Consider the following 16,722-nt stretch of genomic DNA (forward strand, 5'->3'; position numbering starts at 1 on the left):
GCTGACTCCTGTCACTCAATGTCAGGGCTCCTCAGCCTCTGCCACGCTGCAAGTTCCTGATTCTTAACCGCAAGCATCCTGCACGCTTTAACTCACTTGTAAACACTATTGGGAAACCTTTTACATTAAAGAACTAGCATGATTGCTTTTCCCCAATTAAACATTCGAAAATAAAGAGGATAAACATCTAAGCACATTATGAGAATGCAGAAAAGGTGCAAATTGTCTGTATTTGATTACACGTCCTGTCAGTGGTTTTAAGAGATCATTACTAACAGTGGAATGTGTTTAACCAGACAGGAAAAAGTAACCCGGAAGAGAGATCCGTCGTGACTGATGGAACAGTTTAAATTCATTTCCTAGAACATTACTTATATTTCAATATGTGAACACCATTTGTACCCTTCCGGTGTGCTCCGCTTCAGTGAGTCTCCTAAAGATGGCATATTTGAAATACATTCAATCTTCATACAATTCTCCAACCAGAAAGCCCTAAAGACCCATCTTGTGGCCTCCAAGCAGCCAAGGTGGGCGGTCTAAAACAGAGAACCACGTGCCAGCCATGAACAGGAGCCGCCAGGACCGAGGCTTGGGGACACAGACAGTAAGGGTGGATGTCTATCCCCACCTTCCTCGCTCTCTCTTTAGGGTCAAGGGCTCTCTTCTCCTCATCTCCCCCCGCCACCCTGGAGAGAGGTCCTAGTTGTAAACATGGCGCTGCTTACCCAGCAGAAGGCGTCCTGCTTTGTAGAGGTGAATCACGAGCCCGGCATCGAAGTGGCCCTCAGCGACGAGTCCAGACACTTCGGATGGGCACAGGACCCTCGCGGCATCCTTCAGGACACAGGTGTGCCCCGCCGCCTCCAGGTGAGTCCTGGATGGGAAGAGAAACACAAACATTAGAGGCTTTCAGAGCCAGGGAGCGTGCACTGAGGATTCATAAAACAACCTCTCTTTACTGATCAAGGGCTTCAGGTCCTGAGGTAGTCACACTACAACAAAGATTCACTTTACAAGGAGCTTTAATTCATTTCATTTTAAGGATGCTTAGTGTGATGAGAAGCAGAGACAGCCAACCTCTGCTGCACTGCCTGACATCATCCAAGAAGCAGCACAGAAGAGGGCGGGGAGATAACCAGGCCAGTAGACCCCCTCCCCAAACTAACCCAAGTCAAAGCACAGACCCAGAGGCACTATCGCTCGCTGAGTGCAGGTACCCTGAGGAGCCGGTGCTTGTGGGAACAATGTCCCTCACTCACCCGAGGGCGTCATGCTTCATCATAGGGCGGTGCTCCTCGGGCCGGCGCGGCAGTGCCCGGCGACCCCCCGAAAGGGCCCTTTGTCGGAGATCTTTTAATAAATACACAGATTGAGCACCGCGGGACAAGGAATGGGGTAACCTGCACTCTGAGAAGATTGGTGAATGTGGGAAAATATGAACTGTCAACCAGAAGCCACCAAATATTTCATGCGGTATTCAGAGTTGATGTTGAGATTAAAAAGAAGGCAGAGAAACGTAAGACATAATGACCCCTGTCTCTGCGAGTGAGAGTGTGAATCGGTTATCCATATACCAGTTAGTAAGCTATGGTCTAAGTTATAGGTCAACATGTTTCATACTAAGGTAGTTGTGGAGCGATCCAGTGGCATTTCGTCAGGACCAAAAGTATAGGATGTGACGTACTCCTGGTAGAGTGGGGCCGCTATAAGTCGAAGCCCCACTCCGTGCCTGGACGATAAGGTGTCGGCCGACATCTTACCGTCATTGGCAAGGACTGTACTAATCGTGCGCTCGGTTTCGGATAACACTCCTGAGTTTCAGGTCAAATCAATCTATCTGGGTGCGATGACGCCAACCCAGAGCAAGACTTTTCCCCACTGGATAGCGCCTACTACAATCTCCCTCAGTCCTTGCATTCAAAAATTGTAGGAGGGGGCGTGGCCAAGATGGCGGGGTGAGCAGACGCTTCCTCCCGTAGCTCCTCCGGCCCGGCTCAGCTCGAGCCCCTTTCTTGCGCTTCTCTCCCCCTGCTGATGCTCAGCGAGTGAGAGGAGTGTGGCGGAGTACTTGGCGCGCACATTGATGTCACTTTGGCCCGGATCGCCTCGGAGGAAGCACTTCAAAAGTTTGGTCAAAGAACGGAGGAAAGCCTGGGAGGCGGAGCGAACTGCAGTGCTGTCCGGACGCCTCGGCTGGGCCTGGTGCTGAAAGCTGTAGATCCGGAGGGGATCGGACCCGCCGCGTGCCGGAGGACAGCGGAGCCCTACGGGCGAGGTCTTGGCGGCACGGACGACTTTGGATTTGTGATTTGCGCTTTGGCCCCCCGACTAGAGATGGCGACACACTGCGCTGTGTAGGCCCCGGCCCCATGAACGACAATCGGTGGCCTCAACGCTGGGATCGGAACACTCGGGCCCATCTGTGACGCTGGGTGACATTGGCTGTGGAACTTCTCTGATTGCTGTGTTTCGGGGGGGCCCCGGCAGTGTCGCCAGCCGGGACCGCTCTACCCGACCCCGCCCTCCCGCCATCTTGTCCCCCGGAAGGCTGGTGTTGGTGGCCTTCATCTGTGCCCTTGGCTGGTGGGCGCTGGCAATCGCCTCTGCTGCTATACTAACTTTCTGTGAGACGTGCTGAAGGGGGACCCCCTGCTTCGGCTCCCGGTCGCCGCCCCGGCTGGGCGCCGCGACTGGCAGGGCCCGGACTGGTCCGCCATTTTGTCGCTTGTGACGCAGCACCCCTGCTTGCAGTGCGGTTCCCACATCTGGCGCTCGCCGGCGACTGGGCAACCCTGAAGCGACCGAACCTGTGCCCTCTCGTCCACTGCAGCGACTACGATGACTGGGAGAGGCGGCTCGAGGAAGGGGGACCGCACCCTGCCGGATATGCTTGGCAGGGCCCGGCAGCTGCGGGACAGAACACAGCCGTCGCCGGGGTCCTCCCGGGCCTCGGCGGATGCGACTGGGGGCGAACCGCCGGTCACAAGGTCCTTTATGGAGGAACTGTTTAGCTCCCTCAAGGAAGACTTTCAAACGCTAAAGAGAGAAGTGGCCAGCGAGGTCCGTGAAGTACGCAGGGAGGTGGAGGGCCTCGGCCAACGAGTTGAAACGGTAGAAACGGCGGCCCAGCGCCGGGACGATGAGATAGTCCATCTTCAACAGGATGTTCTCCGCCTCCGGGAGCAATGTGTTGAGCTCCAGGCCCACTCTGAAGACCTCGAGAACAGGTCCCGGCGGAACAACATCCGGGTGCGTGGTGTCCCATCCGCGGACGAGGGGGCCGACTTGGTAGCCTATCTGCAGGACCTGTTCCGAGAGATCCTGGGGGAAGATGCAGACTTCCCCGTCCGCATTGACAGAGCACAGAGGGTTGGTCGACAGCGCCAGTCATCGGCGCCCCCACCGGACATTTTGGCATTCTTGCCTGACTTCTCGCTGAAAGAGCGCATCATGGCTGAGGCCCGGAAGAAGCAGCCTCTAACTTTCCGGGAGCGGCCTGTAGCGCTCTACCAAGACCTGTCCGCCATCACGCTGCAGAAGCGCAGGTCCTTCAGGATTGCCACTGACTTTCTGCGCGAGCACGAGACACCTTACTCCTGGGGACACCCTTTCCGTCTGATCTTTAGGTGGAACGGGGTGCTACACCAGCTGCGCTCCCTACAAGACATCTGTGGGGTTCTGGGGCTCACGGCTACAGAGGAGGACGGAGCTACACCGTCGTGGAGGCGCCCGGAGAGACGGAGCCGACGGAGATCAACGAGGAGACAGTCGCCAGCGAATGCAGGTCGTCCCGATTCCCCTACTATCCGAGCGGACATGGCTGATGCTTTGAGGGCGGCGGCCGGGGACTTGGCCGACTCCAACAGTGTGGCCTTGACGGCCTGAATTCACTCCGGGGGGAGATGTTCTTAGCTTCACGTTGCTGGGTTGGGGCCGGGGATCGGAGGGGAGCGGATGGAGGTGTGTGGCTGAACGTCCACTTAACTGTTTTCTACGGACTTGCTCGTTTTGGGGCTTGACTGAGACAATGGGGTGTTTAAGTTTGTATTTGGCTAGTTGCCATGGGTGTGTTTTGGGGAGTTGTGAGGGTTGTTTTGTTGTTGGGGAGGTCCCGTCCAATGTTGCCCATACCAACGCTTGGCCTGTTCTGGCCTTTCCCGCGCGCCTGCCCCATGCGCCCCGCCCGCTGATCCCTTACTTGCTACATAGCGTTTCTGAGCCCCGGGTGGAATGCCGTCCTTAAAGGTAGTGACCCTTAATGTTAAGGGTCTGAATAACCCCGTGAAACGAAGGGCGATCCTATCATTGCTGGAGGGGACGCAGGCGGATATATGCCTCCTGCAGGAGACTCATTTGCTGTCCCGAGATTGCCACAGGTTGCGCTCTGCCAAGTTTCCCACCCAGTTCTTCTCCTCGGCGGCGAACAAGACCGCGGGAGTAGCCATTCTTTTAGCGAGCTCCTTTAGGGGGGAGGTTCTCTACAAGCATGCCGAACAGAAGGGGAGGCTCCTTGCGTATCGCATGTGCCTAGGGGGAATAGCCTTCACGGTTGGCTCAGTTTATAGCCCGAATGATCACCAGGATCGTTTCCTGGACTCAGTGTTGGTGGACGTCACTGCCTCTCCCGACCGCTATGTTATCCTGGGGGGAGACTTCAACATCGTTTTCGACTCTGCTATGGACAGGTCGGCGCAACGCTCCCCGCAAACGGGAGAACTTTCCCGCGCGGTGAAGATCGGATTGTGGAGATGGATTTGCACGACCTCTGGCCCTCTATGCACCCCACTGACAGGGACTACTCCTACTTCTCCCATGCACACCGCACCTACTCGCGGCTGGATTATCTCCTGGTGAGTGGACCAATGCGCACGGCCGCCACAGCGGCGGACATTGGGGTCCTGTCCCTGTCCGACCATGCGCCAGTCTCCGGCGTTTTCCAGTGGCCGGTGGCCTCTCCCTCTCGGGGGACATGGCGTCTTCGCGATACCCTTTTACATAAAAAGTCTGTTGTGAAGCGCATAGGGGAGGTCATACAGGATTACCTAACTCATAATGGCAACTCCGACACGTCACAAGCAACGCAGTGGGCGGCTTTGAAGGCAGTCCTCCGGGGGGAATTTATTTCCATCTCCTCTGCCGAAAATAGGGAACGGCAACGTAAGAGGGTCTAACTGACCGCGCAGGTCCGGGAGCTTGAACAGGTCCATCGCCGTACAGGGGCTCCGAGAGTTTGGAGGCAATTGAAAGCGGCGAGGAAGCTCCTGTCGGCACTGGATCTTGATAGGGCGGAATATGCCGCTTTACGCCTAAAGCATGCCTTCTATTCAGGGGGGGACAGGTGTGGTAAACTCCTGGCCCACCGGCTCCGGGTCGCACAGCAGCGTAGTGTTGTGAAGGAACTGGTGGGCGCGGATGGGGTTGTCGTCTCTGGTGATGTAGAGGTGGCGGAATCCTTTCGCAGCTTCTACGAAGCGCTGTATGCTGGGGAGCCCTCCTCGCCGCGAGACGCAGAGGACTATTTGGAGTCAGTGGCCCTCCCGGTGCTGGATCCCGCCCAGGCGGCCCATCTGGAGAGGGACATCCATGTTGAGGAGGTAATCTCCGCTATAGCACGACTGAAGCATGGTAAGGCCCCGGGCCCGGATGGCTACACGTCCTTGTTTTATAAGACCTTTTGCACCACTGTGGCCCCGCTCTTGGCTCGACTGTTTAATTCTTTCTCCGAGCCTGGCGCCATCCCACCGGACCTCCTGAACGCAACGGTATCGGTCATCCCGAAACCCGGGAAGGACCGGGCCTTGTGTGGTTCGTACAGGCCCATCTCGCTCTTAAATGTCGACCTCAAGTTATACACGGGGATTCTAGCGTCCCGGCTCGGTCTACACCTGCCGAGACTGGTGGAGGCGGACCAGGCTGGCTTCGTACCCGGTAGACAGACGGTTGACAACACTAAGAGGGTGACGCATGTCCTAGAGAAGGCCTCGCGGATCCCGGGGGAGCGGATGCTGCTATCAGTTGATGCGGAGAAGGCCTTCGACAGAGTTCATTGGCCGTATCTCGAGCTGGTTCTCGGGAAACTGGGTATCGGTGAGAAATTCCGCACCATGGTCTTCAACTGTTACAGACGTCCTTCAGCGTCGGTGCGGGTCAATGGGTGTAGCTCCGGCAGTTTTGCCATCGAACGCGGTACGAGACAGGGTTGCCCCCTCTCGCCGCTTCTGTTTGCCCTCTACATGGAGCCGTTTGCTCAGAGAATTCGCAACAACCCGGACGCTATTGGGGTCAAGATGGGCCAATATACCCACACGGTCAGCCTCTACGCGGACGATGTCCTGCTGACCCTGGACGACCCCAGGAGGTCGCTGCCTGCTTGCGTCCAGGAACTGGACGCCTTTGCACGTGTGGCCGGCTTCAAAATGAATATGAACAAATCGGTGGCGTTGGATGTGTCCCTGGCGGTAGATACCAGGAGGGACCTTCAGCGCCTTTTCCCCATGCAGTGGTCCTCGTCTACGGTGCCATACCTGGGGATCCTGTTGGCGCCCACACTGCCTGAGATGGTGACAGCCAATTACACTTCCCTCGGCAGGAAGATCAAGGAGGAACTTGGCCGCTGGAGCAAGAGCCTACTGTCTTGGCTGGGTCGCATCGCGGCGGTTAAGATGACGGTGCTGCCCCAGATTCTATACCTCTTTCGCGCTCTGCCTCTCCAACCCCCTGTGGGCTGGATAAGACAAACGCAGGCTGACATCTCCCGCTTTGTTTGGCAAGGCCGCAAGCCGCGGATGAAGAGGGTCCTCTCCACGCTTGCTCCGGAGGCAGGGGGTCTTGGTATCCCGGACCTCCGTAAATACTTTCAGGCGGCGCAGTTGCGGTACCTGGTGGAGTGGAGCAGGTGGGAGTCCGACAAACACTGGCTTTTTCAAGATCAGGCGGTGGCGGGCCGCACCCTCCAGGAGGTTCCGTTCTTACGCCGCGCGCATCGCCCTGCTAATCTCTACGCCTCTTTTGTTACACGGGTCCCCCTGAGGGTGTGGGATGCAGTTTGCAAGGTTCATGACCTGACAACCTTCCCCTCGCCGTTCACGCCCATAGTGGGTAACCCGGACTTCTCCCCAGGGATGGAGCCGGGAGCCTTCTCCCATTGGGTGAGCGCGGGCTGTAGAGAGCTTTTCCAGATCTACGGGCTGGAAGGCGTGATTCCTTTTCAACAACTTCGGCAGGAATTCGGCCTGACGGAGACGGACAGACTGCGCTATATGCAGGTCCGACATTGGGCTCTCCAACCCCAGGTGCGCGACGCCGCTGCTCGCCAAATCACATCGTATGAGCGGTGGTTGGTGACTCGGGTCTCGGATGCCAAGCTGATAACCGATTTGTATAAATTCCTTCAGCCCCCGACGTTCCACTATTATAACCCGGGGAGGGAGCGCTGGCACAGAGAGTTGGGTAGGACACTCAGCCATAAGGAGTGGGACAAAATTGCATATCGGGCGCGGCATTCTGCGTATCACACGGGACTTACGGAGACCTTTACTAAGGTGTCTACTTATTGGTACTATACCCCGGAGAGGCTGTATGAAATGCATAGACACACTGATAAGGGGTGCTGGCGGGAGTGCGGACAGGAGGGTACCCTCTCACACATTCTCTGGGCTTGTCCGGTGCTGACCGCTTATTGGAAGGAGGTTTTGGATGAGGTGGATAAGCACTTTGAGATTGAGCTGCCGCGCTTCCCAGCGTATGTCTTGTTGGGCCTTCCCAATGACCTCATGTATCCGTTGAAGTCCCGCAGGGGTAGACAGATTGCGATTGCGCTGGGCTCGGTGGTCCAGAACATTCTTGTCCACTGGCGCACCACCACTGTCCCCTCCATTACGGGCTGGCTGCATAGGCTCTGGCAGGTGTTGGGAATGGAGAAAATGTCGCTGACTGTGGCTGGGGATGTGGATCAATTTGAGGAGCTATGGCAACCCTTCCTAGCACTACTGTCCATGGAATTCAGGGAGCTCACCTGCCCGAGGTACCTTAGACTTCTTAGGCTGACGCCACCGACGACCCCGGTGGATTAGACTGCACGGGGGACAGGATCTTAGGGGATGGGGTGTGGGCTGATTGGGGCGGGTAATGTTAATACAGGGCCATTGGACGGGGGAGTTGGGGGTTGTTTTCTTTTTTTTTCTTTCATTTGGGGTTGGGGGATCGGAGGGACTGGATTTGCTTTGCTGTGTCGCTGATGGTTATCCGCGCTTGGCATTCGATGGGATGTTGAGTTGCATGCGAGGGTTACACAGAATGCCTATTTGCTTCACATTTATTGTATTTTTCTTCTGGACCACCGGACTACTTTTCGCCAACGCTCCTGAGCTGCACTCCTTCCTTTATTGTGCTGTATGTAACCTTAACTTCCTATTCCCCTCCCCCATGTTTTTCTTGTCTTAATAAAAATGCTTTAAACCTAAAAATTGTAGGACACCCCATTCCTTTTCCTACGGTGCTCAACTGGCGTATTTATTAAAAGATCTCCGACAAAGAGCCCTCTTGCGATGCCCCTAAGAAACTGCCGCGCAAGCCTGAGGAGGACCGCCCTACAATGAAGCATGACACCCTCGGGTGAGTGAGGGCAACTGATCTCACAAGCACCGGCTTCTCAGGGTACCTGCACTCAGCGAGGGATAGTGTCTCTGGGGCTGGCTCCCCTCGGAACAGTATACTGGTATCTGACATCACTCTAGAACCTTCTACAATTCTAGGTTTAGGGTACTCCGACGCCCAAGCAGTTGCACCTGACAAAACACACTCTCCTGAGCTGCTGCTGCTTGCCTTGTGCCCAATTATAAGTCCATCCATATTTCCTGAAGAAGAGCTATCACTGAAGAGTAATGGCCGAAACAAATGACTACAAAGGAGTCGCCGTTACTCTTCAGGGTGAGGCCAATAGAGAATGCCTAGAAACGTTTAATTTAATGTACATTTATATGTGAACGTTTTCAAATTCCTAAACAAAAGCCTGAAAAAACGAATATTGTAAAAAAATATATATATGAAATGCTGTTCCTTTCAGTTCGTTAGGGACATTTTGTTTGGACGCGAGCAGACGTGGGCAGCAGAGCTCCTCCCCACATGCCACAGACAGCAGTACTGGGCCTCCTTCATGACAGACAGCAGAGCTATCCCTTGCTTAGCTGACATCGATCAACTACCGCAGATAACAAAGCATGTGCTTAGTTTGCCACTGGCAGCAAAAGTATCCCTCAGCAGCTAAACAGCAGTCACCCCTCACTTGCCTCTCAGCAGAGCCATTCCTCTCTTGTTACAGACACCAGAGCTACCCCTCCCTTGCCACAGACAGCAGACAGAGGTAGACTGATTCGTGACTGATAGGACAAACGTCACTCTTTCTGCTGACTGAGGTCTTGGCTGGTGCAGACACAATTGATATTTATTTCTTACCACAGAGAGCCAAGTTTACCTCAAAAGCCCACAGACAGCAGAGCTATGCCGTGCTATGCAGATGAATTCAGGGATAGGTGATTAACTGGGTCTTCGTTTGTTAATCTGTTTACATCCATCCATCCATCCATCCATCATGCATTGGGACCAAGTGCCTCAAAGGCAGGACTGTTTGGAGGAGACGGAACCAAGGAAATTGTCAGGATTGGCCGTAGCGGCGTCTGCCTTACAAGTACTCAAACTACATCTCCCATGATGCCTTGAGGGGAGGAAGTACTTGAGGCGAGGTCGCGCATCGGCCGATGCGCATAATTCCAGTTATGAAGTTGTAGTCACTCTCGCTGAGGAAGAGAGCGGTCCACCGGCAGGAAGAAGGACCTGCCTTCTTGGGTGTTCGGGAATCTAGAGTTGGCTGGAGTCAACTATTCGGTGATTCGCGGATGCGGTGAGCACTCCGGTCTCGAGGGATGTGCTTGGAGACTGTGCGATTTTCTTTTAGTTCAGCGCGCTCCCAAAGCTGAATGCTGTGGTGAGTTAACTACGCATTTCCGTGTTTAAAGGGAGGTTTTGGATCTGTTTATTTTTGTCTTGACATTAACCTTAGCAATGGGGGGGTGAAATTAACCACGTTTTGCAGTGTGCTTTCAGACATTGTAGTACTTAACTTTCGGAGCGGAACGCGCTGGTGACAGGAACCACGGGTTGCCGTGTTCTTGGATATTCTAAATATGAACTTCTTTCAGAGCAGAAAGCGGTGGTGACAGGTACCAGGTAATATGTGTGATAGGAGCAGAACATTTCTTGGACAAAATAAGACAATCAAAGACTAAACCAGAGTGGGTGTCCTGGGCTAAACTGGAAGGTGGATGCTCTGTGAAACAGGGGCTTCCTTTCCATGACAACAAACTGTATCTGCCCACGTCAGAATTGTAGAAAAAGGCGTTCACTTGGTGTCATGAATCACCGGTGACCGGACATCCGGGAATGCATAAAACCATTCAGTTAATACAACAGCATTTCTGGTGGAGAACTGCGAAACAGGATGTTTCCTCTTGGGTGGCTCGGTGTGAAGAATGTGCCCAAGCCAAGAATGAAAACAATAGGAGGAAGGGGAAACTTATGACCATGCCTACCCCACAGCGGCCTTGGCAAAACATCAGTCTGAACTTCATTACAGGGTTGCCATTAGATCAAGGGAGTTCAGCTATGTTGGTTGTCATTGACAGTCCCACCAAGTTGGGACACCTTATTTCATGTACCAATCTTCCTACAGCAGGACAAACTGCTCAGCTGTTGTTAAATAATATCATACGTTTACATTGAGTACCAGAAGTGATTGTATCTGACATGAAGGCCTCAGTTCATAGCCAGGTTTTGGAAGACATGGTGTCGAGCACTGCATATCGCTTCCACACTCTCTACAAGCTTTCACCCACAAACGGATGGGCAAACAGAAAGATTAAATCAGACTTTAAAGAAGTATCTCAGATGCTATGCTAAGGAAGCCCAGGAGTCATGGGTATCACTGTTATGGATGGCGGAATTGGCATACAACAATGCTTGGCATAGTTTGGTGGGTGTGTCGCCTTTTTGTGCTACTCATGGCATTGATGCGAGAATTCTCCCCATCTGTATTCCTGAGGAAGTGGCAAATCAGCCCACGGTCATGGGGCAGATAAGAAAACTGCACAGTGTGCATCAGAGGGTCAGGAAACAGGAGTACAAGAAGTGGGAGGGTAGTCACAGAACGGATGGGCCTAGATACCAAGTGGGAGACAGGGTATGGCTATCCACCAAGAACATCAGTTTTAAGCTGCGTAGTGTTTTTCACCCTCGGTTCATTGGGCCGAACACCATATTGAAACAGATCAACCCTGTGGCGTATAAGTTGAAGCTGCCAGGTACGCTTCGAATACACCCGGTGTTTCACTTAACCTGTTGAAGCCTGCTCTGTCAGCTAGGAGACGCACTCCTCGTCCGGTGTTGTGTGATGGTGGTTATGAATATGAGGTGAAGAGCATTCGGGATTCTAAATGGAGAAGGAACGTTCTGTGGTACCTGGTATCGTGGAAGGGGTATTCGGCGGAGGATGATTCCTGGGAGTCGTGTCAGAACGTACATGCCCCTGCAGCAGTTTGCTCCTTTCATAGAAGGTATCCGGCAAAGCCTTGCCTTAGGAGGCGTTAGGTGGGAGGGCCTACTGTCAGGATTGGCCCTAGCGGCACCTGCCTCTCAAGTACTCAAACTACATCTCCCATGATGCCTTGAGGGGAGGAAATACTTGAGGCGAGGTCGCGCATCGGCCGATGCGCGTAATTCCGGATATGAAGTTGCAGTCGCTCTCGCTGAAGAAGAGAACGGTCCGCCGGCAGGAAGAAGGATCCTGCCTTCTTCGGTATTAGGGAATCTAGAGTTGGCTGGAGTCAACTATTTGGTGATTCACGGATGCGGTGAGCACTCCGGTCTCGAGGGATGTGCTCGGAGATTGTGCGGTTTTCTTTCAGTTCAGCGCGCTCTCAAAGCTGAATGCTGTGGTGAGTTAACTACGCATTTCCGTGTTTGGTGGGAGGTTTTGGATCTGTTTATTTTCGTCTTCACATTAACCTTAGCAATGTGGGGGTGAAATTAACCACGTTTTGCAGTGTGATTTCAGACATTGTAGTACTTGACTTTCGCATTCCTTTCAGAGTGGAACGCGGTGGTGACAGGAACCACGTGTTGCCGTAATCTTCGATATTCTAAATACGAACTTCTTTCAGAGCGGAACGAGGTGGTGACAAAAACCACGCATTGCCGTGTTCTCATTTACGAACATTCCTTCAGAGCGGAATGCAGTGGCATCCAACCACGCATTACCGTGTCTGCGGATTACGCTTTGTAACAGCTTTTTTACTTTTTACTTTGTATTTGGTTGCTCTGGAGAGGAAGGGCTTCTAACTTTTCTTTATCTAAATTGAGGATTCCCTGGAGAGTTTTCCACTGTATATTCGGCTGGAAGCTACAGATCATTCATTAAGAGCTTCTGTTTGAATGATGGTATGTGTGGGGTATGACCAAACATTGATGTTCTAATGTTATCTGTGCCTTTGGTTTCACTGATTATGGGACATTCTCTAATTACAGACAGAAGACACAGCTTGAGAAGTGTCCTGGGGGTTCTACTGAGCTGAGATTGCGATCTGTTCCAAAAAGGTATAGGAAGAGTTTAGGAAGAGTTTAGTGAGACTAAATGAGAGCAGTTTATTTTACTTGCTCTGTTTATATCTTTGCCTTGTGTCATAGCAGGTTCTTTTCCCTGCTTTTTCCTTTCCTTTCCCTCACCTGATCGCTCGAGCACTCTGTGTATTATATCCAGGGTGTTGGTGATATCAGGAGGTGGACCCTTATTTGCGGCAGCTGGATCCTGCGGAGCGTATCCGGACAGAAATGGCGCTTTGGGTTAACACAACATGGAGGCGCATAGGACGAAGGGAGAACGGCGCAAACATGGCTGTACTTACACAATGACACCAGGCCAGGAAGTGCCAGTCACAGGCAAATGGAGCGCAGATTTGAGAACAACAGAAACAGTAGTAAATGAGCCTCGGAACTATATTGTGGTGCACGTAGTGCCCAACCAGCCAAGGACAGCAGTAGTCCTTAAGAAGACCCCTCACTCACCAACCTGGTTGGTGACATGCTTCATCCTCGGGGGTCCCACCCCGAGGGCTGAGTGCCAACGGGTTGTGCTTCGACACCTGATTACAGGGGAACGGGTATTTTTTCTTTTTATATGTGTAGTGAAATATTTAAAATAAGTGATTTAAAAAGTATCCAAAGCTACTCGCTCCTGGATTTTATTCCGGAGTGATTGGACACTGGGTAAAAAGATATGTAACACCTTTGTCTAATTAGGTAGGCTGCGGTGTTAGCGACGTGTTGTGTATTAAAAAAGGGCGCATGTATTATGTGATTAGAATATAGGTCTACATGTTTCAACCATTTTATTATTATCAGTTTTCGTCAGGTGAAAGATCTGGGTGGTACACACATGCTTAGGTGTGCCCTGCCCTAGATCAATGTGTAAGCAAGGACCACAAAATTGTGGTTCATACAAAAAGTAAAGCGATCTTCTTCCTGGTTCTGTAAAAAAATCTGAAATATAAAAGTTAAAGGAAAGGGGGTTGGGACCACAATAACACAGGACAGACAGTTTGTCAAACAAACGACACACATACATGTACAAAAGTAACAGCCAGCCTGGGGTGTCAAAGTCAGGGTGGGCAGTGCGTGATCATGTGACCCGCCCTAGTTGCGTATTCTCCCAAACTGTGCATGTGTGTCTCTAAAAACATAGGATACATCCCATTCATATACGTGATATGAACTATTGCAAGGGGATTAGGGACGTGGATAGAGCAATTGATCACGTGTCAGGGAAGTAAAGTGGCCGACACAACTATAGATAAACACCATAAAACCACCTTAATCCATTTCGCGATAAAAAAATACATATATGCGTGCAGATCGGGTCCTCTCAAAGTGTAGTCAATTAACTGTACACACTCATATGCATTTACGTCTCCTTAGAGATAGGCTTACTCAGATTAGAGAAACTATTTGCTTCATGGGCGTCCCGGTTCCAATGGCGGACCACTCACGCAATCTAATTGGTAAGGAGACAGGGAGTAGAATCAGGCCGGGGAGCCGTAATCGTTCGTGGTTGAACGCCAAGCCCCGACAAGACAAAGAACTTACTCGTGGCTGTGTCCTAGAGGTATATTAACCTACTTGGTAACCTGCATGGAGCCCCTTTGGTTGTGACCCGCGATCGGCTAGTGCTCTGTTATTAACGCGAATACTCGACTTCCGGAGCCGGGCCACGTGGGACTAGGCAGCCAATGGGATTGGGCCACACAGGGAAAAGGCAGCCAATAGCGGTTACTTTCAAATAACACGGCATAGAAGCCGTCGGTAGTCATGGTGACGCTACTTGAACTCGCTGTCGGTCTTTGATAAAGTTTTAGCGGCGAGCTGTGGGTTTGGTTTTACAATACCATCCGGGCAGCCGGGGTATTGTCAGTGATCGCAAATGTAAACGGGATCCATTGAACGTAAAAAGAAGGGATAGGGAGGGAACAAAAACGGAGTGTCTTAAACAAAGATCGAAAAAGAGTAGGTGGTAACAATCGGTCTATTTCGCTATTACAGAAGCCAAGGATACCAACGGCAGCTACAGTGCTTAGGGCTGCCAGTATATCAAGATTCAGATTCACTCAGGCGTCCAGTACCTAGGGTCAAATTATAGATAAAGAGAGAGTCAGGACAGTATACTGGGAAAGCCCCTTGGTAGGGTTCATTTGCAGAAGGGCAATTATCCCATGATGGAATTCCAAGGTATATTGTCGTTAAGACCAATTTTGTGCGAGTCACCATGACTACCGACGGCTTCTATGCCGTGTTATTTGAAAGTAACCGCTATTTCCCCTACACATACTTTAATACCCTCTCTCTCTTTTTGTTTACAATTAACAACAGAAACAGGACATGAAGGGCACCGACCTGTCCCACGTAGAGGACGACTGGAAATCTAACAAGCATTTGCAATGCAATAGGTCTCGCATTAGGAAAGTTTGAGCTATTGGTATTGCAAATGACCAATTTTGTATTTATGTGTTGGTTTTGAAAATAGCTTTGTCATTTACAATGCCAATAGTTATAACTTTCGCAAATGTGACACCTATAGCATTTGTAATGCAACGTGTTTTATATTTACGTGACGTAGATATATGGATATTACAAATAAGAATGGCTTTTAATTTTTTTAAATAATTAATACTTAATTAAAAGTGTCAGGCTTGTACTTGTCCTTTAGTAACGTAGGATAACCAATCTAGCAATGCCCAAAGTAATTACCAATCATCTTACATGTTTTGTTAGTGCAGGTAAAAATGAAACATTATGCAGCAGCGCCATGCAGGCAGGGGGCATATGAAGGGCTGCTTTCAAACAGCCCCATACCTAAAGCCAGTATTCGTCAAGTTTCGTGCCGTCCCACAGATGTGCACCATATTGCTGTTGTGTTCCGCGCATCTCCAATGTCTGAAATCATTACAAAGTTTAGCCCTGCATAGTTTCTCTGGTGACCAGTGCCAGCGGAGGAGAGTCTTCAAAAAGCTATATTTTAGCAAGCTACACTGAACCCTTTGACGTAATCTGCTAGGCTTGTTTTCCACCCTCCTTCACGCAGTGTTTCCCCCCATGTGAACGGTGTGTAAGTTGGGCTGGGGAAAACACAGTGATTAATCAGGGTGGCAGATAACTTCCAGTATATGGACACAATCTGTCACCTCGCCCTTGGATTGTGTTAGCCACGAAAGACAACAAGAACAAGCCTGTTGGCTTTGCCAATGCAAGTTGGGCCCGTTAACTCCTATGGGATGTTCAAAGCCACGGTATTTTTCGATCATGCTGTTGACTGTGACTGCAATTATGTGGCTGTTTTCAATCATTTTAAACAAAAGAAAGCTAATGCACATAAACAGACTATGCAGGTGTGTATGCACAATTCAGATGTTTCATATGCACTACGTCTCGCTCCTCGCACACGTGACGCTTGCTTAGGAAGTACTCTACCCGAGCCCGACAAACAGTGGTCTGTCAACAAGACACCTGAATAAGAGCACTTGAAGATACGTTCAGCGCCTCCCACGCGAAGGCGGAACCCATGACAAGTGGAGCAATGGTGCGCGCCCTGAGGGTTGTTTTAAGAGCGGCTGAGAGCCAGCCTTCATTTACGCTATTAATCTTCTTTTTAGTCACGTTATGTTATGGACAAACATGGCGCTGCAGTGTGAGAACAAATACTTCACTGACTGTACGGCGATTGTTGCAAAGATAGGGAAACATTGTTAGGTGATAGAAAACTGCAGACTTCAATTATGATAATCTACGTTGAAAAAAACTTATATCGGCGTGGGCTCAAAATCCTGTGATTGTGATCAAATCACTTATCTCCCCGTGTCTAAATCCCAAAAAACTTGTGTGTTATTTATTTACGTTTATATAGCACGACCTTTACCCAAAGATGTCAGAGCGCTTTACACTAAAAGCAAGTATGTTACATGAGGAGATTTACAAACGTACACGTTACAGATACAAACGGGATAGTTTAAGAAGTAATAAAAAAAGAGGTGGAACTGACAACAAGTATATGTCGTTCACAGGTCCACTTAGCCTATTCCAAGCCGGGTATATCAGCCATTCTAACTGCAATTAGACCTGTCAGCC

General features: G+C 51.1%; 1 protein-coding gene across 1 annotated transcript in view; it reads right to left on the reverse strand.

Annotated features, from left to right (window-relative positions):
• Positions 1 to 16,722, reverse strand: part of GLT1D1 (glycosyltransferase 1 domain containing 1) — a 499,139-nt gene that overhangs the window by 401,000 nt on the left and 81,417 nt on the right. The window contains exon 2 of the mRNA XM_086942676.1: positions 726 to 874. Coding sequence (XP_086798802.1) covers positions 726 to 874 — 149 coding nt within the window. The remainder of the gene's footprint in view (positions 1 to 725; positions 875 to 16,722) is intronic.

The sequence above is a fragment of the Lissotriton vulgaris genome, chromosome 11, assembly GCF_964263255.1.
Source record: "Lissotriton vulgaris chromosome 11, aLisVul1.2, whole genome shotgun sequence".
NCBI classification, from domain to species: Eukaryota; Metazoa; Chordata; class Amphibia; order Caudata; family Salamandridae; genus Lissotriton; species Lissotriton vulgaris.